The 26839-nt window shown below is 53.3% G+C and overlaps 8 protein-coding genes across 8 annotated transcripts; 1 reads left to right on the forward strand and 7 right to left on the reverse strand.

The window, feature by feature from the left end:
* Positions 1–191: 191 nt before the first annotated feature.
* Positions 192–1471, reverse strand: ACRALDRAFT_207715 (uncharacterized protein; the record flags this gene model as incomplete). The annotated part of the gene is made up of 9 exons (XM_071022298.1): positions 192–245; positions 309–373; positions 409–528; positions 622–664; positions 730–763; positions 802–843; positions 869–1005; positions 1039–1213; positions 1386–1471. 9 exons carry the CDS (start codon positions 1469–1471, stop codon positions 192–194), a joined length of 756 nt encoding a protein of 251 aa, XP_070877597.1.
* Positions 1472–2442: 971 nt separating this feature from the next.
* On the reverse strand, positions 2443–3116 carry ACRALDRAFT_1055429 (uncharacterized protein; the record flags this gene model as incomplete). The annotated part of the gene is made up of 2 exons (XM_071015853.1): positions 2443–2551; positions 2656–3116. 2 exons carry the CDS (start codon positions 3114–3116, stop codon positions 2443–2445), a joined length of 570 nt encoding a protein of 189 aa, XP_070877598.1.
* A 1935-nt stretch (positions 3117–5051) lies between these two features.
* On the forward strand, positions 5052–6838 carry ACRALDRAFT_207719 (uncharacterized protein; the record flags this gene model as incomplete). The annotated part of the gene is made up of 11 exons (XM_071022299.1): positions 5052–5207; positions 5267–5351; positions 5382–5560; positions 5628–5773; positions 5856–6042; positions 6074–6186; positions 6252–6281; positions 6475–6546; positions 6578–6675; positions 6716–6760; positions 6804–6838. The coding sequence occupies 11 exons, from the start codon at positions 5052–5054 to the stop codon at positions 6836–6838; spliced, it is 1146 nt and encodes a 381-aa protein (XP_070877599.1).
* Positions 6839–7179: 341 nt separating this feature from the next.
* ACRALDRAFT_1075119 (uncharacterized protein) lies at positions 7180–9736 on the reverse strand. Its single transcript, XM_071018335.1, has 2 exons — positions 7984–9736; positions 7180–7856 (listed from the first exon to the last, which is right to left on the reverse strand). Exons 1-2 carry the CDS (start codon positions 9301–9303, stop codon positions 7728–7730), a joined length of 1449 nt encoding a protein of 482 aa, XP_070877600.1. The 5' UTR covers positions 9304–9736; the 3' UTR covers positions 7180–7727.
* A 4104-nt stretch (positions 9737–13840) lies between these two features.
* On the reverse strand, positions 13841–15040 carry ACRALDRAFT_1092403 (uncharacterized protein). Its single transcript, XM_071019610.1, has 2 exons — positions 14234–15040; positions 13841–14145 (listed from the first exon to the last, which is right to left on the reverse strand). Exon 1 carries the CDS (start codon positions 14732–14734, stop codon positions 14453–14455), a length of 282 nt encoding a protein of 93 aa, XP_070877601.1. The 5' UTR covers positions 14735–15040; the 3' UTR covers positions 13841–14145; positions 14234–14452.
* ACRALDRAFT_207722 (uncharacterized protein) lies at positions 14774–16636 on the reverse strand (the record flags this gene model as incomplete). Its single annotated transcript, XM_071022301.1, has 10 exons — positions 14774–15040; positions 15098–15211; positions 15250–15435; positions 15501–15528; positions 15555–15625; positions 15657–15668; positions 15727–15891; positions 15933–16264; positions 16328–16408; positions 16477–16636. 10 exons carry the CDS (start codon positions 16634–16636, stop codon positions 14774–14776), a joined length of 1416 nt encoding a protein of 471 aa, XP_070877602.1.
* A 1366-nt stretch (positions 16637–18002) lies between these two features.
* On the reverse strand, positions 18003–20669 carry ACRALDRAFT_1061745 (uncharacterized protein). The gene is made up of 5 exons (XM_071016469.1): positions 20448–20669; positions 19320–20370; positions 18840–19240; positions 18508–18738; positions 18003–18423 (listed from the first exon to the last, which is right to left on the reverse strand). The coding sequence occupies exons 2-5, from the start codon at positions 20256–20258 to the stop codon at positions 18366–18368; spliced, it is 1629 nt and encodes a 542-aa protein (XP_070877603.1). The 5' UTR covers positions 20259–20370; positions 20448–20669; the 3' UTR covers positions 18003–18365.
* Positions 20670–22673: 2004 nt separating this feature from the next.
* ACRALDRAFT_2040732 (uncharacterized protein) lies at positions 22674–26749 on the reverse strand (the record flags this gene model as incomplete). Its single annotated transcript, XM_071021086.1, has 5 exons — positions 22674–22894; positions 23001–23309; positions 23373–25153; positions 25217–25939; positions 26043–26749. 5 exons carry the CDS (start codon positions 26747–26749, stop codon positions 22674–22676), a joined length of 3741 nt encoding a protein of 1246 aa, XP_070877604.1.
* Positions 26750–26839: the final 90 nt, after the last annotated feature.

Genomic DNA, 26839 nt, shown 5'->3' on the forward strand with positions numbered 1-26839 from the left:
AACTTCGGACTGCCCATGTTCCATGGACATGGGTAGCATGAGCGACCGGGACGAGGACTGCGATGTGGATGGCGTCGATTCAGTCTCTGAGACGGGCCCAGCTGGAGGGTTCTCCAGCGACACAGAATGAGAGAAGGGGTCTATCTGGGAGGAATGGATGGCGAACCGGTATTGAAGAGGCAGTCTTGTGTTTACGCAAGGCCCAGCGTCAGGGAGGTCAGCTCCAGGTTTTCGAGAAATACGGACTGGTTGCGAGGCATTAGTGGTTTAGTCGTTTTCTTTTCTTTTTTCAATCCTGTACTGCTCACGACAGGAATTGCTTGGGTGGAGGAGAAGGGGAGAGGAAGAGGCCTGCCGCCACGAACCGGCAGCACTTTCGGAGGGCCATTCGTAGCTATCTATACATACCTTCCGCCGTACATCCGTACCGCTCCCTCTGCTTCGTGTAGGAATAGGGCGAACGGGTGGAAAGAAGGGGCCAATGTGACCCAGATGAGAAATTTTGCATTTCGTCGTCGTTTAGTGCACCTTGCCTTTCATAACATGTGAGGCTCTTCAGTTGAACATGGATCCCCTACGTAGGCTATAATAAGCCCAGGGTCAAATCGCAACGACGGGCACATAGGTTGCAGAGTCCAGTCACGGCCTGCAAATTTAGGTGAGTCTAGGTCTGGGCATGGTGATCTCGGTCGGTCTAAATGCAGTAAATCCAGAAGGTGAGTGGTCCACCCATCTGGGCGCCAGCAACCCCGTGTGCTCCAGTCTACCGGAACACTGGGTACAGTCAAAATCCGGTCGAACGGCTGCGCATGGAGGGAGACCAACGGATTGGGAAGGATTGAACTTCCTGATTCGCCATGTTTTTCACTGGCGGTGCTCAAACGCGGGAAAATCTCCGGCCCTTAGTATCTGGAGCCACGTTGCGGGTGAGATGGGACTATGGCCTGGGATGGGATAGTGTGCTGGGGTCTCTCCCGTGCTCGGCGCGGGCGGCAATCGGGAAGCCTTGACTTGAGTCGCAGGTATCTACTTCCCTACTGTTTGTATCGGATTCGATGGCAGGAAGATTAGGAACATTGGATGGGCCGTGTTTTCCCCTTCTGTTCTTGCTTTTGGATAATACGCTGTCAAGAGTGGCAGCAGCCGCAGAGCAGAAAGAGTTGGCAATTCGCTAAAGTGACAACTAAAGGTGATGGATTTCTCGTCACGCATTCTGTCGGTGGCCATCAAACATAAGACAGGAAGGAAAACTGTCGATTTATGGAGTAATTAATATACGGAGGGCGACAGCTTCGGCCCAGAATTTTTCACGCCGAATGATTCTGGATTAGGTAGGAGATTAGGATGGTCTGAATTTCTGTCTATCCGTAAATACGGAGTGATACGTTCCCGAGATCAAAGGTTCAGACTCATTACATAGACATTCTTCGAATACAGTAAAGACTGAACTGCGTTCCGAAACGAAACCCATCACATTGACCCTGCGATGACGCTCCTTAAAATTTCACGATTATGTAAGCCGGAAATACGGAGCTCTCTGTGAGGCGGAAACACGAGAGGAATGATATCCAGGTTATATGGAATGTGAGACGGTGTGACTATGACACCAACATACCTACGTCAAGGCCTCCAAGTACCATACCTACCTACCTACCTAGGTAGGTACACAATTTGCATATATTCGTATGTACCTGTTGAGTCGCACGTATTGTTATAGTAGCGAATACAGTCAATTACTCTAGGAACCACCGCAAGGACTGGCGTATCAGGCTTTTATTACCTCCTTCGGATCAGAATCAGCTATCGTAGCTATCATAGGCATCGCGGTTACTATCTCGACACAACTACACATGCATTTCGTAGTAGTGAATGGGTTGGTCCTGAGATAAACCAAAGAGAACATCTTATGAACCCCCTGATTTTTGATCTGCATGTGACCACTCAACTGGTACACATACCAATTAGGTGTCCCCATCTCGCCCCCACATTCTGCTTGCCTCTCCCAATACGAACCAACACGTGCTTTATAACCGGTAACACTCATTTCGATAGGGCCTAGCGTGCGCAGTTTTGAGAAGGTTTCTGCAGGGCATGGGCCCAAGCGGCGTCCATATGTACTGGTACAAACTTGGGACAAGCATGGATCATCAACGTCGCTCCATTTCGATGCAGGTGAACGTTTTGAATGCAAGACAGCAGCGTTGGACATGACAAGATCATTAACAAAGCCATGGCCAGCATTAGGCAAAGGCTTCCCATATTCAGCTATAGAGCAACGCCGTTGGAGATTTTTCCCTTCTCCCTCTAATTCCAGAGCATTGTATGTAAATCGCTTGATCCCAATGCATGCCACCCTAGACGCCGAGACAACGGAAAACGCCGATTTCGTAAAGACAAGTATAAGACACGGGACGAGAGCGTGTAAAGAGTAGAGCATCGAATCTAATGCGCGTCGGACAGGGTAAATCGTCCAGTAGCAAGACTGCCGAGGAACACTCCGCCAAGGACAGAGAGGAAGTAGCCCACGTTCATGCTCATGACGGCCAACATGCTGCGAAAAAAAGATACGTTAGTGCACCGTCTCTTCCGAGGGCAATTGAGAGCGACGAGAAAGGAGGAGAGGGGAGATTGCTGCGGACTCGGGAAAGAACTTACAGAAGGTATGCCACGGCGGCAATGACCGTGTCGAGGAGGGCGCGGAGGGGGTCAATGGACAGGCGCCAGGGGCGGACGGTGCCTGTCCTCCTCTCGACGACGGTGACGTTCTCCTCGCGGCCGTTCTCGGAGAGGACCATGTGCTTCGCGAGGCTGTCGGAGGAGAGCTTCTCGCTGAGCGGGGTCTTGCCGGCAACGACGACGTAGCGGCGGCGCCACTCGCGGTCGAGCCAGCGCTGCTCGAGGACGGCCTTGGCGGCGAGTAGGAGGCGGAGGAGGGCGGCGAGGGCGATGAGGAAGATGCACGTAGCGGCGTAGGTGCCGGTGTTGGTCGGGGTCCAGGCCTCTGAGAAGAGGGAGGTCTGCATCAAGTTTTGAAAGATAACCATCATGCCCATGTCGTGGCCACCGTGGCCACCGTGACCACCGCCGCCATGAAGGTGCTCGCTGTGAGGTGCCATTGTGCGAGACGTCGTCAAGTGGAGGAGGGAGTTGTGCTCCCGTATGTTTTCTCCCCGAGGAGATGGGATGGGGGATTATGTATGCTCAAGAAGGAAAGTAAAGATTTGTTCGTCCTTTCTGTTCCGTCCTTTTCTTTTTCTTTCGCGCGGAATTGACGGTGGGAGAATTGTCGTCGTCGTCGTCGTCGTCGTCGTCAAGAGGCCGGAGAGGCAGACAATGTTATCTTCCGGTGGTGAGGAGTATTATATTCGTCGTGAAACTCAGTAACAAAGTACCGTTCTACCCAATGCCGGTATGTTTGTCTGTTTGTCTCGTGTGCTAGGTCGTGTGTTTGTGTGAATGTGGGGAGAGGAAGGGCGATGGTATATAAATGTAAGACCGTTTTGTGAAGCTCGCGACGGGCAACCTTGATGGAATGCGTCCTTTTTCCAAGAGACAAGAGGGGCACTAATTCCCAATCTGATCGTTAACACATTTTGTATGCTCTCTCAGTGGTTAGATGTTAAGAAGCGACGTACCTAGTCTTGTGCCACTTGCGACGCCTGTCAGACAACCTTCGCAAACCTGCTCAATTGGCGTGGGATGGCATGAGGCTTGAGCCCCTTTCGGCATTAGGGGCAGTGGGGCCGAGCGAGCCGGGCTCTGGTTAGAAACGTTCATTGGCACAGAAACGGCTCCTGACTAAAGCCACTGGGACTTTCCGTCGAAGATACAGGTACAGGTACTTGTGATCGACATTCCCCTCTTCTCACTCATCCTCCCAATTTCTCAGGATCCTTTGTTCTCAAGATTTCAAGACTGAGATAACAAGACGAGGTTGTTGATTGCCTTACCATGAACGTAACTACTGCACCTTGGCTACATGTGTTCTACGAAGCTACACATGTACTGAGTAGAACCAATCTATTCTCAACGGCATACCATTGGCGGTTGGTCTCGGGGCCCAGGTAACAATGCAGTCCAGTCCCGCTCTCGTCGGTAAAGTACTGGATGAGAAGCACCCGAGGGGGTTGCAGTGCAGCGCGAAGCTTTGTTGTCCTTATTAAAAAGTGCTTCTACCGGTACTGCGTGAGGCTCGTCCTTGTCGATCCACGTTGATGCCAATCCGGTTCTGCCAAGTCGTTTGAAACCGATGCAGGAGTCGCAGCAATCGCTCGGTCGAATACCCACTGCCTCGTCATCCTCTCAACGTTGCTGACATGCTCCAAACTCTCTCCGCCGTCCAAGTTTTCCTCTCCATTAGACAGGGACCTACGGTAAGTGGCCGAGCATCCCGGAAGACATCTGCAACGGCCCGCAAAATAGCACCCGAGCTTCACATTGCCCTCTAGTGAGTACCGGTCGGGGCGTATCCCGAGCCTGTCCTTGGATCCCCATGATGGGGGATGAGAAAAGGGGCCCAACCAAATTCTGATCGGCGCCACACCCGGGGAAAAAGGGGTGGACCGGTGATTCGGCCCAACATGGATAGTACGGTGGTGGTGATCTGCACCAAGCCGGGGAAACTCGACGGGAAGACTTCCTACTTTGTTGCTGTCGAGCAAGGCTAGCTGCTCTGCGTGCCACATCCATCCTAAACCGCGGACCGTGGAACTGGGACCAGGCAAGACGGGCCAGGCAAATCTACCGAGTCTAATTCGACTACAGCTAACTACTCCGTACGGATATTCAAGTCAATTCGACTGAACAGGAGTGAATATGGGTCAAAGGACCTCGATGATCGTTCTTTTTCGACAATCAAAGCACAACAAGTTCCATCTCTCTCCCTCTCAGATTTCGTGGCCACTGGAACGGAGGGGGCATGGAGCTTACACGCTGCCGCGGCCGAGACAGCCAAGTGAACCCAACCGACTTCCGAGTCAATATCCATGCGGCCAAAGAACGACCTGCATGAAACATGGGCAAGGAAAAAAAGGACTCCAGTATTAACATGAATGATTCGGAGACAAACGAAACATTACCAGGTGCCCGGACATTGCATACTGCGGTACACGTTTGTCGGCATTGGGCCAGTGCGGCATCTTCCAACACTGGTTCAAACGGACCAACAGACGAATGGGCCCCAGGCCCTGCAGGACCATAATTTCTCAGTTCGTACAAACTGCGCATGACGCGTCCCGCCATACGATCGTCTGCTTGTGCTCCGTAGTCCGCGGCTGGCCATATTGGCCATATCGGCCCTATCCGCTCCCGGCGCCTCTGCCGGCGCGGATTTGCAAGCCCCTCCCGAAAAGGTGGCGTGGATGGATGCTGTCAATGACGAGCAGTGGCGAACCAACCAGCCGGCTACATTCCGTTTTCCCAGCCAAGAAGGCCATACCTGAACTGGGACCAGGTAGGCGACTCGATTGCTTTCTCCTTGTCATTCAGGCTGCTTTCCCCTCTGCCGGGGAGGGGAAGGGGATTCCGGTCAGTGACATGCATGGCGTCGCACGCAGCAATTGTTCTGTCGCCTCCCGAGACATAATATCCTCGAGGGGTTGGACTGACCACCTATTCGCCCTCGGGAGTTTGGCGCCAAAGCACGCAATTGGCCTGCGTTTGGTAATGATTTGTTGCTACTATCAACTGGGAACAAGCTGCGGGTCAGTGTTGACGATATCACAACGACAACAACTCGTACCCATGCACTACTTCCCATGCAGTCTGCGTACGAGTGCTAGCCAGGGGGGTGGGGGTTGATTGGAACAGAGGGGCAGTCCCTTTAGAACCCAATATCTCCTAACTTTGTTTGGAAGCACGTGCATTCTCTTGCCTCGTTTATTTCGTCCCTCAGTACTATATCTCGAGAAGACCGGGGGGTTCAATACAATACGGTCAGCTAGTGTCGTCGATCATCGTGGGAAGCAGCATGCGAGGGGTGGGGCGAGACGTACGGAGTACGGAGTCGTCGCCGACGACACAGGGGGACGTTGGAGAGACAAGGTTTGAAAAACTGTCAGCCAACTATCCGCAGCGTGTTCCTGGCGAAGGCATCGATGATCAGACAATATTGTGTACACCCATCCTCCGATATTGCACCGGATACGAAGGCAAGCGTCATTATCGCACGAGAAATGACCTCGGACAGTGAAGAGTATTTTCCAAAAGAGCCCAGTGGCGTAGAACCGGAATTCAGACCATCGTGACCGGAGAATAGCCAGGCGCATTATGCATAAATCTCGGTGAGGGAATTGAATCATATTCAGTCAGGGGGCTAATCCGTAGAGGACAACAGCGGGGACTAACCTTATCTATCCCTTAAACGTCTCGAATCGACATTCGTTTTTGCCTCGGGATTGATCTCATTGTGAGGTAAGGTATTGATAGAACGAACGCCTCCGCCAAACCTTAAAAACGGCGCATGAGGGGAGTGAGGCGCGAGGTTAATATCCAGGGCGGCGCCTCTGCGCTTGTTGATCCCTCGGGTATTGGTACTGAGTGGCCATTGTGATCAGCTATGAACAACGGCCGTTCGGAGCCCACCCCTCCTTGCCAGCCAGTCGGATCCCGACACGCTCTCCTCTTCAGTAAGGGGCGTGGCGGCCAATCTCGCCAGCTTGTGCCGTCACTGTTTTTGTTCACTAAATAGGATGATACAAATGACCAGCCATACAAGTTTTCAAGCTCCAGGATCTGAGCTATTTCCCCGTGTTAGAACATAGTCCACGAGATTACTTTTGGGAGGGGGTCGGATCAGAGGCGAGCTGAATCGGGGATGTGCCTGTTTGCCCCTGCATGAAGTCAAGTTAACCTTAACCTTCTTTACCGAGTTCATCCCAAGGACAGTCTAGCGGGGAGACAAACGCTTAGCGTTATTCGCTGCTCTCGATGCTCCTCGTGTGATCCGGCGGCAATTTTCCCTCATCTCGTAACACGGAAGAGAGAGAAATGTGAGTCAGGAGCATGTGAGTTCGTGAGAAAGGGGGAAGAGAGCGGGAAAGAAAGATAGATGGAAGAGAAGAGAGGAAAGAAGGAAGAAAGAGAACTCGAGTACTACTAAGTATGGCCGGAATACTTCCGACTTTGTACCTATACTCGCCCTGAACAGCATGCATCAGACTACGAAGGACATGATACCATCTCGGGAGAAATGAACTCTGTAGCGGGAAAGCCCAGTCTATAGCCCTCCCTTTATGCAACTGATGATGGTATGGATACAAAACTCCCAAAACACAACGAGACTCGTCCTAACTCCCCTCTCTCCCATGCCAAAACAAAAACTTCCAATACACCTTTGGAAAAAAAAAACAAGAGGAAAAAGAAAAACAAGACAAAACAAGAAACCCTGCCCTATTCCATGCCCCCATTCCTTGCCCCGTAAAGCCAGCAAACCAAGAAAACCGAAGAGAATAATGATACAATTCCTTCCCCGGGACAGACCTGTCCAAGTTGGTCTCCAGTGCTTGCCTGGCTTTTTGGCCACCTGTACGCCGTCCCTTGTGTTTTCATTCTCCCATTAGTAATAAGTCCATGTTTGTTATGCAAAAGAAAAAAAAGAAAAAAGAAAAGTGTAAGTCTTGTAAGGCCGTAGGGAATCGCGGTCGAAATCCCCAAGATGGAGGTCGCAATGGCCCACCCCATTGTCTCTCTATAGTCTAAGCGTCTTCTGTCCCCGTTGCCCGTCGGATTTATAACTCCCGCTCGGGCGGACCTGGGTCTCCCGGGGACTTAGACGGGGGTCCCGAGCCACTCGAGTCTGCGTCATCGCTGCCATTTCCAGGCTTTCGTTGGCCGCAACCCTTGACGAGCTTGTGCCGCTGTAGTAGACAAGTTAGCTCTCGAGAATAAATAAATAAGGAGAATGGGGCGTGACAGGAACAAGCGACAAATTGAAGGCAAAGACCCAAGAACAGGAACTCTTTTCGAAATCACATCATCACGTACCTTCAGGGCGTCCTTTCTCGAGAAGCTTTTGTCGCAACAGTCGCAAGGGAAAGGCTTCACAGATAGATGGATTCTCTTATGGCGTTTCAGGTCATGGTTGCGATTGAAGGCGGTCGGGCACTGGTCGCACTTAAAAGGCCGCTCCGGTTGAAGACTTTGTGGATGGCGGCCGTGTCCGTATATAGGGTGGCCCAGGGGATGGGGATAACCGGCGAAATGCATCCCCGGCATCATGGGCATATGGCCGTTTGGATTATGGAGTGGGTTTGACATGATCGACCCGGGCATGACAGGCAGATGCATCGAATACGGATGGTAAGGTCGACCATACGGTCCGTGCTGCGCCATTCCCGGGTGACCACCAGGGAGCCCATGGAGGGCCCTGGGAACGCTCGACGTCGCTGGCGAGAGAGACGAGGGCGGCTGCGGGTAGGTAGGATACGGGACGTGATGACTGGCTGGCGGCGGGGGGTAAGGCGGTGCGTGCGGCGTGGAACCAGAAGGGAAGTAGCCCGCTGTTGCGTGCTGTCGGCCATACGGATCTGGCGTGGTCGACGATGTCGTCGGAACAGTTGCCTGGGCCTGGGCGGACGAGGAAGGCTGCGCTGCGACAAGGTTGGCTCTGGGTTCGGAAGACTGGCTCTGGTTCTGCGAAGAGAGGTGCGCAGAATTGGCGTGGGGATACGCGCCGGGAAACTGGTGATGGTTATGTCCATAGGATGCGGGCGACATGGCGCCACCACCACCAACTCCTCCTCCTCCTACTCTCCCCGTTCCTCCACCGGCGCCGCTGGAACCTCCCGCGGTTCCTGCGGAATTGCCGTTTCCGCTCCCGTTATCACCGGCGCCAGAAGTTGCGCCGACCGATGGGGGCTGAGATGTTCTGACTTGGGAAAACATGGATGAAGTGGAATCGTATGAACCTGTTGCATTCGTCCGTGCCTCATACTGCGAAGACGGATGGACCGGTTGCGGATTCGGAGGAGTCGAGTTCAGGGTGTACGAAGGCGCGCCATGGTTCCCCCAGGAGCTGTGGGTGTAGTTGTTGTTCAGGCCGGTCAGGGTGCTCTGGGTGCTGTTGCTGTTGGCACCGGAGCCCGAGGAGTCTGGACTGAGAACATCGGAAACGGCGGACGGTGGAGTCAGGCTCGGCGGATGGCTGAACGGGTGACCCTGGCTGTTAGCCGGGTAGTCGTCGTGGGAGGAGTTGTTCATCGATCTGGGCTGTCTGCTCATGATGGAGGATGTGTCCGAGGCGTGGAGAGAAATGTCTAGAGGTGGGAGAGGTGCATTTCTACGATCTCTGATACTGTACATCATCTTTATGGTCGAAGCCCCCGGGCAGCCCCCCTCTCCCAGGGCTGGGAGGATGTTGATGGCGAAGGCGAAACTGGGGCTCCTCGCAACAAGGTTTTTTGCGTCACTGAGTAACAAGCCTCAAGAGGCGCCACGGTTCTTCTTTCTGTGAACCTTAAGACGGCTTGGAGGACCTGGCGATGAAAGTCGATGTGCCGATTGGGAGGACCACGTGAAGGATCGTCGAGATGAAGAAGGCGTGGGGATGCGTTGTTTTTTATGTATCGCGTATTTGTGGAGGCTTGTGGATTCGTCAGGAAGTAGGGGTAGTTACGGATGAGGCTTTTGGGGGCTTGTCGTTGAAGAAGGGGGTGTGTTGTGTGTCTGGCGTAGATGCGAGTCTGTTGTATTTTCCCCGTATGATCAATACGAAGGAGGGACCTGATGTGGCAAAGAGATTCGGACAAAGCTGGAAACCAAAACGAAGATGGCTAGTCGTTGGGTATATGTATGTAAGTACGAGGGTAAACAGAAGGTCACCGGAAAGTCGTACCCAGGATATTAGTACATTTAGTACGAGTACGTTGTATGGTCTACATAGGCGGTATTCTCTGCTTGCACTCCGGGGATCTCAGCCCACAGACGTCGAGGAATGGAGGGACCCGGTGGCCAAGACCAAGACCCTGGTAGCCTCTAGCATTAGTCCCAGTAGCCTAGCTAGGAAAAGGGAAACGGGGCAAGGGGTTGGAAGAGCGGGAAGGATGCGCACTTGGGCCACCAGGGGAAGAAGAAGGCTGAGAGACGATTTGACTTGCGTTGTACGTTGTACCTTGTTAATCACAGAGTAATTACATGATACTTGGGAAGTACAATATCTAGCGAAGAGAGAGCGACATGTTTGAGACAAGATAATGAGTGACATCGATGATTAAGGTTGTAGGGGAAGAGGATATGGAATATCTGGTAGGCGCATCCCCTCCCAGCCAGCCCTGGAGCACAACACGACAGTCGCACCTACCTTACCTTACCTCGTAACGGACTGTTACGTATCCGTATACATACGTTGTAGCGAGCTGGATGAGGGTTATTCGAGATGTGATAAACGAGGGGAGAACAAAGGTACGTTGTATACACGTAGGTATGTACAGTTACAGTACGTACGTGCTCCCTCCGCAACCCGCCCAGGCCCTAAGGCCCAGATCCACCCCCAGTTCGTTCTCCGTCCCCCCAAGCTTCAGTTCCAGGGAAGAGGTTCCAGCGCCCGGAACCTACCAGCGAGTCACCAAGCACGCAGTAATTAAGTGCGTTATTGTACGTTGTACATACATGCTTCATATGTACGCGATTATGGGCGGCCTGCCCTACCCCCGTGCAGATACAACTTCCCTCTAACTGCATACAAAGTACCCTGTTCCCTGGATCGAAATCACAAAAGGAAAAGACGAGAGGCCTCTGGAGGAACATGCCGGGGAAAGGTACATTGTACGAAGTATTCTCCCGCTCATCAAACGTCATGGTCGAGGGGACGGAATAAACAAAATCTTCCGTCGTTTCATTCTTTTTTGGACGGACCGTGGGCTTGGGAGCCAAGCAGAATGTGAGTACAACGTACTTACGAAGAAAGTACATGCTTTTACATACAATACAACTCTACTGTACGTTGTATGTAAGCGGCAGGGGGGTCAGGGTGATGGGGCATGGGTCAGAGAGCCTGGGCGCCTCGATCAGGGATGACAGGGGTTGTGGCAATGATGGATGGGTGGGGTGGTGGGCTCTGATCTTTGCCCACGCTTTTGAGTTTCCGTGCCAGCGACTCTTCTTGAGGAATGGCACATGCTGCTCGAGACAGTTGCTCGTGCTATTGTTGAAGATTTCATGTATTCTCGTACTTTGTCTTTTCGGTTCCGAGTCCAATACGTACGTGCGTGGCCTTTTCCCCTCGTTTTTTCGTCTTCTTCTTCTCCGTATATTACCTAACTGTAAAGCTGATAATACGTTGTAATGAACCTTACCCGGCGCTTATGCTAGAAGGTTCCTTTCAAATACATTACGTTGTAGTTTCCAGGTCCAGCCGAAATACATAAACAATAATGAAATATTACACACAACATATAGTGTACATTCATACAACGTATGCACAGGATTAATAAATAGAGCGCAAAGAAAATAGGATTGGATATCGAGACCCCCTGATATACACTTGGTATGAAAGAGGGGGTTTACGGATTTGGTGTAGCCAACATTTATCCCGAGAGCGTGGTAGGGGTTATTCGCAAATCCCTAGGTTTAGTATGTACAACGTATACAACGTATACTACGCGTAGCATGAATAACAGACAAAAACAGGTATCATTAGAATCCTCCTTTTACCGTAGGTAGCTAGCTAGGTTCTCGGAGCAGTGTATAACGTATGTTATAGACCAAACCCTCTTAACCATGCTGTCCATCGCGTCGAATAAGGTCGGTGTTCTAATACCGGCGCCGCTCCACTACACCTCCTGTGTTAAAGTTCTTACCTAAGTTCTTGAGTAGGTTGTATACCTACGTTGTACTAAGTATGTACACATACAACGTACAACGTGGTAAGTGCTGAATCTCTTTTCCAATTGCACGTTTCGAACATTCCCAATAACCGATATCCACCCAAGAGGGTGTCTCGTCCCAAGTCGCAGTTATGCCAAGCATGCCTATAGCAAGCTAGGCTTCCCTTCCCAAGTCCCATTTTCACCTTGCCCCGCCCCCTGGGATCTACGTGTCCTGTGCTTTCTCAGAGTACCGGCAGCCCCTGATTTGGTCTTCCCCCCCAGGTTAAACCCGATTAAGAAGATCGATACTCGCTTCCGACCGGGGTCTTCTTGTTCACAGTGGTACAACGTACAGAACTCAGTAAACAGGTAAGACGGGTCAAAGACGCCGTACAAGGCCATGAGGGGGTAGCTGCTTTGTGGGGATATGTACATTATATAAACTACATGTAGGTTGCATGTTGTATGTACGTTGTAGTGTACGTTGTATATCAAAATACCACCCCTTTACCGTGCCGTTTGCGCCTTTACATGCGATGCAGATCTGTACTTTGTAGGCCTCCGCCAAATTCCGCCTCTTGGCTGCTCTGCTGTCAACTTGCTTCTACTTCATGACCGGCCCCGTCATCTTCCATCGTACGAACAAAGGCATGGGCGGCTCGGAGAGCAGAGCGTATCGAAACGGAACGACGGGGGGTACTTCGTAGTAATATGTAATCATGGGCTCCTTACAACGTACGTTGTACATTGCATCGATGGATCCGTATCTGGGAAGAAAGTCACTCGGGGTAAGCCGCAAAAGGAATGAATATTAACTGTCGATCACTGAGCTCGCGGGTTGTCCCCGACCAGGCGGCTATTACTGATAAAGGCAGAGCATCGTACACTGGTTAATGGCTCAGATAGATCCGCCTATGTACGTTGTAATATACATTGTAATATACATACGTTGACCTTGGATACCTGACCTAACAACTTTTGGATTCTGTGCTCCTGGACATCTAATCAAACACACTCTTACTTTTCTTGACAGAAAGCCAACTAGTAGGCATGTAACTGTCGGAGTACCGCAGAACCTCAGCATAGAGCATCCAGACAGTTCCTAGTAATTTCCTATAAAACCTACGTTGCGTTGTGATGTTTTCTGGTTTATATTATCGGTTGAAAGGAGTAACTAAATTGGCTTAAACAGACGTAGGACATTGAAGTGTCCGGATGGATATGTACATTGTACTTCCCCAAAGTAGGCGAGTCGGCTTTATGAGCCTATAGGATGTAACGGCGGTGATGGGGACAGTGACAAAGTGACCTGACCGGACCGGTAAAGCACAGCGACGGAATTTGCCGTCCCCACTTCGACTGCCCATCGCATCGACAATACAACGTATAACGTACTTCGGAGACGCGCAGACACCGCTTACAACGTACGTTGTACAACGATACAATTCTTACTCCGTATTCCGGTGCCGGAGCCAGGACGCTACCTCGAGTGCGAAGAAAGATATCAAGAAGAAGTTCTAGTCACGAACCATCCTCTAAACAATTCCTCTGCTGTGTACGGGGTATGGCCAGACCATCAAGAGGATTGCCCAGCCATGTGCCAAAATCACTCCCCCTGCATAAGCACGCTGTCACTGTCTCAACTCTTCTCAAGGAGACGGGAAGCCAAAGCCAAAGAAGGCCAATGCCTGTACTCTTGCGGCTGTGCTGTGACGTCCATGCAGCTCGCAACACCTCCAGGGCAGACGTCGCCGTTGCTGGCCGGGAAACCCCCCCTCCTTGTCGGGACTCTCCCTCCTCCCAGGTAAACAATGTGGACCGTGTGGCTGCGGGAGACCAGACGGACGGCTCATTGACCCCTGGTCAATGCATAGAATATCGATAGGCTGTGCAATGTGCAGTGCAGCCTTACTCCCTGTCGACACGGCCCACGATTGGTGAATATGACAGCGATCCGTCGTTATCATGGGGCATCTGTCGGGACTTGCCTGGAGGCGTTTCGATTCAACGAATCCCTCCTTCGGTTCGTTTGTTTGGAAGATGTAATCAATATCGAGATGGCCCCATCCGTGGATAAAAGACGGGGGTTTAATATCCCGTAGTCTGTTCTAGCCTCGACAGAAGAGGGCTAGTTGGGGCCGCGACGGGTCTGTTAGTAGGTATCTTTCGATGTCGTAGTGTTTCTCTCGGAGTGAAAAACGAGATTGAAAGCGTCCAAATCTCAATTGATGAGATGTCAGGAGCACCTAGAATGCCATGTGCATGCAGATCACAACCGTCTAAAGCGTCCACCCCACTTCCTCGCAGCGCCGTCAACAACGACCAGGGCCAAAGCCAGCGCCTCGTCATTGGTTGTCAGTTGCCAAGGCTTCGTTCAAGAAGAGCTAATCAGAAAAGAGATTAAGGCGAACGCAGCTCAGAGCTCTTACCTCCATCCGGGAATTTTTGACGAGCGACCGTGGTCGGGATTCGGGCATCATGTCTGAGGTCGGGTCGCCTTCCTTGCCTGGCAAATAACTCAAAAAGAAAAATGTAGAATATGTAGTCAAGGACGACAAGTAAAGCAGAATATTCGTCTACTGACAAGCATTGTCAGGTCCAATAAATACTATGTCAATGTGTCCAGGTGCTAATGGCGCAAGCCGATTCTACCACCATCTCCGTGAACCTGGGAGATGCAATGAGCCCAAATATGCGGTCTCCCGCGCGTCGCGAACTTCGAATGACCAGTCCCGTCGTGTAACGAGTTCGTGATGACATCTTCCGAGGGTCCTCAGAAGGCCGTCTCGAAGTGACCAACCAATTTCATTGGCAACCTTTGACCTCGCACCGCATGTTAGCCTATCTCTATCTGATATCTGGGAGGGGGGGTGGCTAGGTACGTTGCAATTACCCGACAGATTGTGTCCGCCGACGTCGCCGTCCATCATGCCCAGTGAAGCCCGATGCCTGCCATTGCTGCATGGCGTTCAAACAAGGTTGCCCGTGAAAGCCACACAGATGCGCTTTGCGGAACGGAAAGCCTTGCGCTCGAGCCACTTTGGGACGGGACGACTCCATCGCGATCCCTCACTGACCACATAGGCGAGGGAACGGTCACCCACACAGCGAATAACAGCGAAGGACTTGACCCAGGTCAGAATCGCAGCGATGGCACGCTGATCATGCTGGAAAATCAGTGGAGCCTCTGTCAATCCAAGGGAGGAGAAAAAGAAGGGGTGTGAGTGGGCCGCCGCCTAGTGTTACCAAGTTCGATTCTAGTGGGTTGGGGGGCTGCGGAACCCATCCGCCACAAGATCCAAGGCCCCAGGCGTACAACGTGCCTCGCTCCGACATTGGTTCATGCCGTTGCCAACGTTGCCAACCATTTCAGATGGACTCAAGCTCACGCCACCCAAGCCCGCTTTCTGGGGTTGAAGCAGAGACCAGCAGATCACAATCCCACAGATCCCCACGCGCCGGCGTCAAACGTGGAAAGTGGGCGGGCGCCCGTCAGAGGCTTGGAGGTATTGTTACCGAGCTGCGGGATCTTCTTTTTCTGCCGACAATCTTCATGCGGATTGGCCCATGCAGGGCGACTCAAGTTGACTCGAGTCGTCTTGACCACGACAACCACCACCGCACAAGTAGCCTATGATGGCTGGTCCTGTGAGCTTAGAGCAAGGTAAGAGTGGTCGCGGAAGAGTGAGCAAGGACTCGTCGCGGAAGAAGCGCAGATTGGGGACTCGCACTACGTTGTACATACACTACTGCTGCATTATGCAATGAGTGTTGTGTTGTGCGACGCCGGGGTCGATGCAGTGGACCAAGCCAACCGTGTGCTACTAACCGCACTATTGTACAACGCGCCACCGTCATGGTACACTAGCTGGCACTTATGGCGACCCGCTCACCGGGTGGGGGGTTACAACGTACAACGTACATGGTACCTCCGTAAGGAGAAAGACGACAGGGCAGGAGGGATAATCCGAGTCATCCCGACCCATGATTGATGCCCGTTGTTATGCTGATGGGTGAAGGTTACGCAGAAGCACATGCCTGTCTCGTAGGATGTAGCCCGGATGTAACCCAAGGCCTCTCTCTGTCTCTATCTTTGTTTCCATGAGAAATATCGTCAAGTTGCGTCACAAACGTCACAATGGGGAGAAGACCGATCAAAACATTCTCGAGGGCGCCACCATCGTGAACGGCGCGTGTGGCCGACCAGCCCACTGGAGCTGTGCGTTCTCTGGCAAGAGACAGTCCAATCTTACCCTGGACCACGAGAAGCTGGCGTACGGGCAAGGTCGGCACGGACCCTGGTCCCAGTATAAAGGGTCCACGGGAGATGCCGTCGCTGTGGGTACATAATCTCTTGTGGATGTACAACGTACGTTGTACGTTGTACGTTGTAAACAACGCCAGGTATTGGCGCCTCTTCCAGCGGCCCGAGAGGAGAAAGGTGCGCAGCATCCCCGTAACTGTACAACGTACGTTGTACGTTGTACGCTTCGTAAGGAGTTGGAGTTGGACACTAATCGGACATGGTGCATCCGAGGACTTGCCAAAGCCGTCATCGGAGGCAACCGAGCCCGAAAGCGGAACCCGGGCAATGGGGAAGGAGCCTGGAGGGAAACTGGCCATGATATCGTAGCATGTACTTTTAGGGGCTGGGAGGAATAATAAGGGATACCTAATGAAGGCTGGACTGAGTGAGTGTACGAAGTACAACGTACTTCGTAGGGATAAGGAGATATGGGTGTGCTGATACAACTTTCTTTCCTCCTTGGGTTAGAAGGGGTCGTGCCTCTCTGAGACCTTACATAAGTCGAGACGCCATGTACGAGGTACATTGTATGGTATGTATGTATGTACTCCGTACCCTGGGATGGAAGGGAAGGTCCTGCCAGAACCCGTCGAGGCAGCATCATCACCACCCTACGATTCTGTACTTATCCTCCGAAATCACATCACGGTTTGTCCTCCCCATCTCTACCGCCTCGACGTTGAGCAACTGAACTTGAATGAGCATTGCCCGGTTCTTGTCTCGGATCTCTGCTCAAATCGGGCATTCCAATCATTATACCAAAAACAAATATCGACGCAACTCATGGCAGTTCCAGTTTTGCATACATACAATATATCAATGAATTATTTGCAACCGACTGTCGTGCAACCACACCAAGTCCCACCACTGGTCGCCACAGCGCCTTACCAGGACCTGTCCGTGCCCGTGCCCGTGCATAGGTACAATCGTTAACGGCTCACTAGACCCAAAAGATCAAAAGACGGATGGCAACGGGGCAAGCCAAACGGGTGAGGCGCCAGCCCTTCCCTCCCTTGGCTAACTGTTAGCGTGAGCCGCCGTGCCTATGGTGGCGCTGGGGCTAAGAATCATCATAGCGGACAGTGGGCCAAGAAGAGGGAGGCGCCTGCCTCAGGCCTAGCCCATCGTTTGCTGGGCTGGAACCGTGCTAAGATCAGGCGACTACGGAAATATCAGCACCAGACTCTCGGGTCAGGGGCCACTCACCCCCATCCCCTATCCCTCATCGACGCAAAGCTCATCCGTGCCCGTCGTAAGCTCCGTTCCATAATCTCCGCTTTCGATTGTGTGGCCCTTTTCCTCTCCTCTGGGAACCCCTAGCTTTTTTTCTTTTTGTCTTGTTTCTGCGACTCTCCAAAGGAGTACGTTATATGTATGTATGTACGTTGTAGTAGGCTAATGATCAGTTGTTGATCAACGGCTCAACGCCCCATTTGCTCTGCCCGTTTCGGTTCCTCTTCCTCGGTGGCGCAACTCCTTTGCGCCCAGGCACGTGGCACACGACCCCTGCGTCGATCTTCACTGTGGCGTAAATGCATTTCCCTTCTGTTCATCGCACCTGTTTGTTTGGCGAGTTGCAATTGACAGCACGTTTTTTATAAGCAACATGGAAAAGAGCCGGAATACTTGAAATGTGCTAATCCCCTCCTCAACCCAGGCCAATAGCCTGTCAATGTTGGCTGCCTGGGCGATTCCCAGCTGCACGCCTCTAAGCTGGCGTATACGGTGGGATGTCATTTATAAACATCTTGGACGAATTCCTGGTGCACGAAACTGCCATCCAATCGCTATCCCGGAGCTTGGTCAAAGTGGGAAGCGCTGCTGAGCCTCTTCTAGATGGGTTGTGATTTCTCATAGGGAAATGTCAGACCTTCTCCGATCTCGACAGAGCCGACGAAGGCAAGGTAACGTACGGGAACGGGAAGAGGCGGACTCTGATATACAACGGAGGTCACACAGAGCAACGAACAATAGACATAGACTGACTAGAAACCATGTTCAATTTCGCTACTTGTAATAGTAGGGGTACAGATAACGGTGGCAATCACTTCCCTGAGGAGAGCGCAATATCGATCCGTACACGTTCGAGAGGAACCATACCCATACAAAGACAAAAGAGGGGGACTACTCCAAACAACAGGAAACCAAGACCCGTCCGTTTTCTCATCCCATCCCGGCTTTCACGATGGTGCTGTTGATAGGGCCGCAAACCATACGCCCATCAACCTTTACTCGTCCCCGTTGTAACGGCGGCTTTACAACTTGGACGCAGGCTTCGCGGTCTCCACGGTCGTGATCTCGTCATAAAGTAGACTACAACGAAGCGGATTAGTTAACCATTGCATCTTTACCAATTCGGAGGCCATCGGCGGCCCTTTGTTTTAGAAAGGAACTTACTTGGTCAAAAAGTCAGCATAGTCCTCGCCCGTGACCTGGCCGGCGAAGTACTGGGCCGCAAGGTGGTACTTGTTCCCCGGGCCGGCCTTGGAAGCCAGCTCGTCGGCGCTCTCCTTCAGCAGCTTGAGGGCGTAGGCCTTGGTGACCTTCTTGCCCTCGGCCGTGGTGCAGCCGTGCCGAGCCCACTGCCAGAGCTGCGAGCGCGAAACCTCGGCGGTCGCGGCGTCCTCCCTAGAGATCCCTCCTGTCAGCTGCCATGGCCCGTTTCTTGATCCTGGGGGATTTCTCTCCTAGAGGGAACGTGAATGCCGAGCGAAGACGACTAAACTCACATGAGGAAGTTGATGGGCACGCAACCGACGCCCCGAATCCAGGCCTCCATGTATCCAAGGCCGATTGACAGGTTCTTCTTGATACCCTCCTCGGTGATCTTTCCGGGGACGTTCATATTGAGGAGGTCGTTCTGGCCAATGTGGACATCCTCTCGGCGGACGAAGAACTGGTTAGGGGTGGGCATGTGCTTGTTGAAGATCTCGGTTGCGATGGAAGCAAGGGCGGGATGGGCGACCCAGGTGCCGTCATGGCCAGCGCGGACTTCACGAAGCTTGTCGGCACGTACACCCTCCATGGCCCTGTCGTTGGCCGCCTTGTCGTTCTTGATAGGGATCTGGGCAGCCATGCCGCCCATGGCGTGGACACCGCGCTTATGGCAGGTTTGGATGAGGAGTTTGACCTGTAGTTGCGGAGGGTGATACGGTTAGTTGATTAGACACAAAACAGGGGGAAAGACGGGGACCCAGGGATAACCCTACATAAGCATCCATGAAGGGGACGGTCATGGTGACGGCACTGCGGTCGGGGAGGATAAAGTTGGGGTTCTGGCGGAACCTCTTGATCACGCTGAAGATGTAGTCCCAGCGGCCGCAGTTCAAACCGGAGCTGTGATCGCGAAGCTCGTAGATAATCTCGTCCATCTCAAAGGCCGCGAGAATGGTCTCGATGAGGACGGTGCCGCGGATGGTACCGCGGGGGATGGCGAGGGAGTCCTGGGCCAAATTGAAGACATCGTTCCAGAGACGGGCTTCGAGGTGAGACTCGAGCTTGGGTAGGTAGAAGTAGGGACCGATGCCGATATCGAGGGTCTGGCGGGCGTTGTGGAAAAAGTACAGGCCAAAGTCGAAGAGGGAGGCGGAGATGGGCTCGCCGTCGACGGTGACGTGCTTTTCCTCCAGATGCCAGCCCCGCGGGCGGACGATGAGGGTAGGGAGTGGCCGGTCGGTGCGCAGCTTGTACTCCTTGGACCCTTGCTTGAAGTCGACCTGGCGGCGGTTGGCATCGTAGAGGTTCACCTGGCCGTTGATCATGTTCTCCCAGGTCGGGGCAGACGAGTCCTCCAAGTCGGCCATGTAGGTCCAGACGTCCGAGTTGAGGGCGTTGACGACCATTTTGCGGTCGGTAGGTCCCGTAATCTCCACACGGCGGTCGACGAGGCCCGGGGCCGGGGCCGCGCCCTTCCAGGTCGGGTCATCGCGGATATGCTTGGTCTCCGGAAGGAAGTCGGGGAGGACGCCTCGGTCGAGCTCGGCCTGGCGCAGCTTTCGGCGCTCCAGAAGGGCCTTTCGGGTGGGGTTGAAGGTGCGGTGGAGGAGGGTGAGGAAGGAGAGGGCTTCGGGCGTCAAGATCTTGCGCTGGGACTCATTGACAGCTCCGAGGACGTTCACGCCCTGGAGAATGGCATCGGTGGTGGCCATTGTGGATGTTTAGGTGGTTCGGTAGGTGAGGGCCCGGCGGTGAGATGATTGAGGTCGTCAACAAACGGGGATACTAAAATGACCAAATGACCTGACTGTCGTTATAATCCAACTGCGAGAATGTAAGCCTCCCGTCGCTAACCGAGATAAGTCAATGGTTTGGCGGAGTGTGTGAGGAGTCTTACTCACCACAGGGGCCTAGATACGGCTGGGGGTCTTCAGGGGGTATCACTTTGTTTGAACGTTGGAGAGAGAGAGAGAGAAAGGGAGGGAGAGATATCTTCTAGTGAGGTTGGTGGTGATGAAGGAATGAATGGATGGATGATGACGGAATGTGGATATGGGATAGATAAGACCAAAGGCCTCGGCTTATCCAGGTTCTTATGTACTGAGTAGTAGCTAGGTGAGGTAGGTATGTACACTGGACGAGGTTGATATGGGGAGCCTGATAAGAAACCCCGCGATATATTATGGCTATACCTAACAGAACGAAGTAGTACCGGTACTGACGTCGTCACCTCCCCCGCAGCGGCGGTACCAAGACCCAATGCGACGAGAGATACATACGAATAAGCAGACCATAGCTCGGCTGAGCGACGATGCTTCCCGGGTCGAGTCGAGGTACCCGGCACGTTATGGCAACCTTCACGTTCGTGCAGTACCCGTTAACCCGGGGTTGGCCGTAGGTCCATGGGGTCACTGTCCCCTAACCCCATCGATTCCCCCAACATTCGCATGTGCTGCTCTGTGCCTCCATGTGGCGAGCTTCTCCCTCTCCAATATGACCGGGCGATTCGGCAGTTATCGGGCTAGCTCGGACGTATGGAGTTTTGTCATTGGCATCCTGGGCGAGGTACAAGCCAGTGACACGGGGAGAAGCCGGGGAACTTGGCGCATTCCTTACTGCATTTGCCTACCTTGGAAACAATGATTGGACCGTCGCGAGTCCAGACCCAAGGGCATGACCCCGGATTTCCTTCAAGCTCACCCGTTGTTTTTGCTTCTGACCGTTTCCGGGTAGGGTGCAGGTACACATCTCGGGGGGTAACGTTAGTGTGGGACTTTCACCAACACCTCAGTCGCCATCAAAGTCATTTGCACCTATTTTGGTGGGAATGTATGTCAGCGCAGGTGAAGCCAGCCATCGTCCATCTTCTAAACCAATTTCCAATGTAAGTATGATAAAGACCGTTTTGTGAATGTTGTCTTCCCAAGGGATATGATGCGGAGTCTACTCCGTATGCCATCACATGCAATCTTGTAACGCACTAACATTAAAAGCCCGGGCCACCTACAGCTGAAAGTACCTAAAGTGGGGAAGCCTGACATGTGCTGGTCGCGTCGACGCATGCATGCGTCATAGCTTCCGAAAGCACCCCCTCTAGCCCTAAGCCTTGATACGCCGCCCGACCGGACCGAGGCATTCAACCTTCAACATCCCCGATAACGGCTCACCTCCTAATACTAATCGTATACGACCTGGAGAAAGAGTCGCGACGCATGTGGTCTGATGTGGTTCGACTCTTCATCCTGCCGAGCTGCGACATCACGCACTCACAATCTCCTTTAGTCCACGGCTTTAGTTTGCGTACGTACAATAGTATTTACTTACACCAGGTGAGCGACTTGGAAGACCTCTCTCGACTAGCTAACAGATCAAGAACACCGTATATTGTCCAGCAATGCCACAAGCTTACTTGGGGACATGTAATAAAGGACGACTCTTCTCCGTACCTGGCCCGCCCATCCTGCCATACCATAGCGTGCGCCCGGATCTTTCTGCTAGACATATGGAGCCAGCACTCTTAGCACTTGCAGTTTCCGCATCCATCGATTCTCGTCTCTCCCGTCGTTGCGAGACCAAGGCCTGCGAGAGACCATATAACGAGATAGCGTATAGCAAGACCCGTGAGTACTCAGACGATTGCTCTGGCTCCCATCTGGCCTCCATCCTCGTGAACCATCACACCCACCACTGCCCCCCTCCCCCTAGCACACGGGAAGTGCTCTTCCTGAATAGAGACGAAGAAAAGCAAGACAGCCTAGATCAACAAGTGACAGAAAGGACCAAAAAAGAGCAAAGAAGAGGCAAACCAAACCAAACCAAATCAAATCAAATCAAATCACAAAAGGAAAGGGTAGGGAATCGAGGAACCAAAAGTATCCGTCAAGCTGGCCGACCCAAAACCATTCCATTACCGCAGTGCTCCCCCACGCCGTGTGCTGTGTGTGAAGCTCATGCTCCCCCATGTTGTGTATTTTTTGACGGTTCCGCGCCGGTTCCATCAGTGAGTGGTGGAAGGGGGAAAAATGAAAGCAGTATACCGAGCTCCTCATAACGCCCCTCTCGACTGGCCCTCATGAAACGCCGTGTCCGCCTGGTTGGTAGATCTACCATCTTCATCCTCCCCGCCCTCACGAGTTGAGCGTCTTGACCATCATCTTCGCTTTGCGCTTGTCCGTCACGACCAGGTTGCGGGACGCAAACACCGTCTCGAGAGTATCCACCACCTTGTGGAAGCTGCTGGCTGCTCCCCGCTCTTGCGTGAATCGCACAATGCTCAGCGGTCCTCGCTTGCCATGCTCAATTACCGTCATGATCTCGACAGCAAACGAGACTTCTTTGATGTCCAAGTCTGGCGGGAAACGAATAAAAAGTCAGCGGCTCCTCAATTCGGACATTACACGCGGGGCTATGGACACGGAAGGAAAGGGGTAGGATGGGTCTGCCTCAAGACTCACAGTTCTTCGGACCAACCCGTGCGAACACAATATTCCGTTCTTTGTCAACCTGGACGTCTCGGATGCCGTACCGACGCCAGTCCTTGAGCACCATGACGATTTCCTGCCGTGCGCGCTTGCGAGAAACGACGAGACACATGTGGCTCCTCGCCGGCTTCACGCCAAACAGCCGTGCAAACCAGTTGCGATGCACCTCAATGTTCCGAGTGCCCGAGTCTGAGCTGGCCAGGCTGCGTCGAGACTGCCATTGGTCCCTATTGCGAGCTCCCCGAACAGATTCCGGCGAAGGGGAGTCCTCATGTTCTGGTCCTATGGGGAAAAGTCAACATCACAACAGCTCTGACGGGTACAAGTCGGGATTTCTGTGCTCACCTGCTATGCTCATGCGAGGATCCTCCCTCTTGTCGTTCTTCCAGAAGAGGAGGCCAAACGAATTCTTCTTCTTGGCAGGGATCGGAAGCTTGACATGCGGCGCCACCATCTCAGAACCATGGCCATCTGACGTGGAATGCGTAGTGATGCTCGATGCATAGGGGTGATATGTGTCTTGAGAATCGCGCGTGCCCTCGCTGTGGGAACTAGGCGTTCGCCGCTCGCTGTCCCTCGAATGACGCTTAAACCAACTCGACTTCTTGCTCACTGTTCCAGCTTGCTGCGAAGGGGGAGCCGAAGTTGTGTGCGAAGAGCCGTCCGAGAAGGCGCCGCCGTGCATGTAAGTCTGGGCGGGGTCTGTCGAGAAGGGTCGCGTGGGATGGCCCGGGTATTTCTTTCGCACATTCAGGGGCCTGGGCACAGGGTTCGGCGCCGACGGAGAATCGACCACCCGGATAGTGTCACGGACCCGGGACAAGTAATCGAGGCCCGCAGCATCGGCCTGGCCACCGGGCGTCCTGGGCGGTGGCGCAGACACGATGCGGGCTCTGTCCGCCTCTTCCTGGTACAGAGATCGGTCAACCGCCTGTCCATTCTCGTCGATGGAAGGGAGACTAGCGTTCCCTTTGCCAATACGCGCATACGCAGGTGCCGAAACGATCCTGCGCTCGTACTTGGGCAAAAGGACCGGCAGAGCAATACGGTTAACGTGATGGAAGACCTTTCCGAACCCTTCCTTGTGGTGATCGTGCTGGTTGTCCAGCGGAGGACTCGCGGGTTCAGGAGAGTCTGGTATCTCAGCCGGCAAAGGGGGCAGCGGTCGTGTGTCCCACGGACGACAGCTCGAGGGAGCCGTGCTTGGGACGATTGACTGGGTTTCCATGCTGACGGAGAACGGGCTGGAGTCCCGATTCCCGCCCGTCATTTCGTTTATGGCCAGCTCACTGATGTCCGATTCAATCATGGATGAGTTGAAGGCTTCGTCGCAGTCCTTCGCGATGCTGTCGGAGAAATTGCGCACTTCTTCATTGACCACCGCGTGAGGATCTCGAGGCTTAACAATCTTCAACATCGGATTGTACCTCTCCGCCGGCCCTTGACGCTTCGAGGGGCTCCCGGGGTGTGCTGCAACCTTACCAGGTCTGCGATGATGCGTATTGCTATTGTTGCCTGCAGCGCTGCCTGGCCTTTGATGTGCCTTCTTGCCACGGCGCTGATCCGCCGACTGTTGACGGACATGCGTAAAGTCGACGCCGCGCTTACACCGAGCAGCCGGCCGGGTAAACGGGATCCCCTGACGGTTACTGTGCAGAGAGCTCATTGAGCTGACGGGGGACTGAAGCCGGCCAGTGGCAGTGGTCGTTTGGGAGTTCATTCGACTGTGGTGCCCGTGCCCGGTGCTTCGAGTCCCTGCTCTCGAGCGTTGCGCACGCTCGGAACCCCGGCTGGCCTGACTGGTGCGGTGGATGATGATCTTCGCATGGCTCGCTTGGGAATTGCGCCGCATGGGACGGTCGGAATTGTATGGGTCATAGCTCTTGACCGATTTGGTGTCCGTATCATCGGCGACATTGGAAATGACTGTGAATTTGGAAACGCTTCGACCGAGCCCATGAGCCCGCGGTTGGCTAAACTCGCATGTCGACACACGCTTCTTCCAGACCGGTTCGTGGAGATGGTGATAGTCGCTGGCGGATTGGGCGAGTTCAGGCAGGAAGTTTTCGAGTTGCTTCTGACGGTAGTTGTGGAGAAGCCAATAGAATAGCTTCTGGTCATTTTTCCTGGATGACTCGAGTTTGTCAGAGAGAGTCACTGCGCGATATACAAAGAGGCCTTGCACTTACGAAGAATCCATGAGCAGAAGCTTGAGTTGATGCTCTGTGTACATATGCCACAGGGAGCGCAGTTGCCGGACGAGATGCGGGTCAACCTCCTGTGGTGGCAACGGGGCGTAATCGAACCCATCGCGGATATCAGGTGGCTGCCCGCCATTCTTTCCCAGGTCGTCCAAGTGGTCGTATTTCTGGACCAACGGGTGATGCCACATCTCTTCGAGGGTGATGCGGGTTGCCGGATCGGTTTGGAGTATGCGGCGGATGAGATCCTTGGCCTCGAGACTGAGAAACTCCGGCATCTCGTACACGCCCTTTTTTGACTTGGACAGCAAGACGCGAATGTCCGGGTCATCGAAGGGTAAGCTAGCGGCCAACATGGCATACAGGATGACACCCATAGACCAAATGTCAGCCTTGTCGCCGCGATAGTGTCTGTACTTGAGTAGTTCGGGAGCGGCGTAGTGAGGGCTTCCGCAAGCGGTCTCGAGGTGATGGCCCTCGGATTGGTGCAAAGCAGCCATGCCAAAGTCGGCAATCTTAATCCGATTCTCGGACGTCAAGAGTATGTTCTCAGGCTTCAGATCGCGGTGGCAGATATTGAAAGTGTGGCAGTACTGCATAGCACTCATGACCTGGCGGAAGAAGAACATGGCTGCGTCTTCGCTGAGGCGACCGTAAGTGTTGATGTAGTCGAATAGGTCTCCTTTGTCGACGTACTCGAGGACGAGATAACTGGGGAAACGAGGAGTGAGCGAACAGCCTTCGTAAGTGCTCAATGGAAGAAAACGGAAGAGGACGACAAGCAAGTAGCGGGAGAGGAGGATTTGGAACTTACATCTCGGAACGATTTTCCCAAATGTCGTACACCTTCATAACGTTTGGATGATCGATGAGCTTGAGAATGGCCACCTCGCGTTCAATAGACAGAGGCACGCGCATTTCGCCGTCGATACGGTCTGGGAGACTATCATCATACTGGTGGAGTGCGGCCAGACTGCCATGTTGAATCAGATAGGCAGCCTTCTTGGGCACAATCTTCACAGCCGCTAATTCGCCCGAGATGCGATGCCGGCACAGTCTGACGCGGGCCGATGATCCCTTGCCCAGGGTTTTCCCCAGTTGCCATGGCCCGATCTGGGTTTTGTAGTTGCATCCGCTGCTCCGGTTGCTGGAAGGAGCCTTCGAATCTTGTGAGGCCTGAGACACCCGCTTGGAAGGATCGGCTTCTCGAATAGCTCGAGCACGAGGGTGACGGGGCTCCACTGGGTTAGGTGAGGCATCAGCAACGTCGACAGAGTGAGAATGAACTCGAGCTTCCAGCTGACCATGGTCTTGAGCTACGCCGCCGCCGCCACTGTCTTTTTCGCCGGTGCCCTGGGTATCAGCGGTCTCTGTTCGAATCATGTCGCGTTCGGGCCCTCGAAGCTTATGGGACTTGCCCATAACACGGGTAACATGAGCCACGTTGTTGTTGATGCGATGGCCAGCATCTACCAGAGGAGGCCTCGATGCCGAGGGCCTGGATAGTTCAGGATCGGCCATGATGCGTGGAGGCTGCTACTAAGGCCACCTGCTCTCTCGAAGAACAGCTATCTAGTCATTACCAGACCTCAACAGGAGTAGTGAGCGACG

Source organism: Sodiomyces alcalophilus, assembly GCF_042370955.1.
Source record: "Sodiomyces alcalophilus JCM 7366 unplaced genomic scaffold ACRALscaffold_2, whole genome shotgun sequence".
Classification (NCBI taxonomy): domain Eukaryota; kingdom Fungi; phylum Ascomycota; class Sordariomycetes; order Glomerellales; family Plectosphaerellaceae; genus Sodiomyces; species Sodiomyces alcalophilus.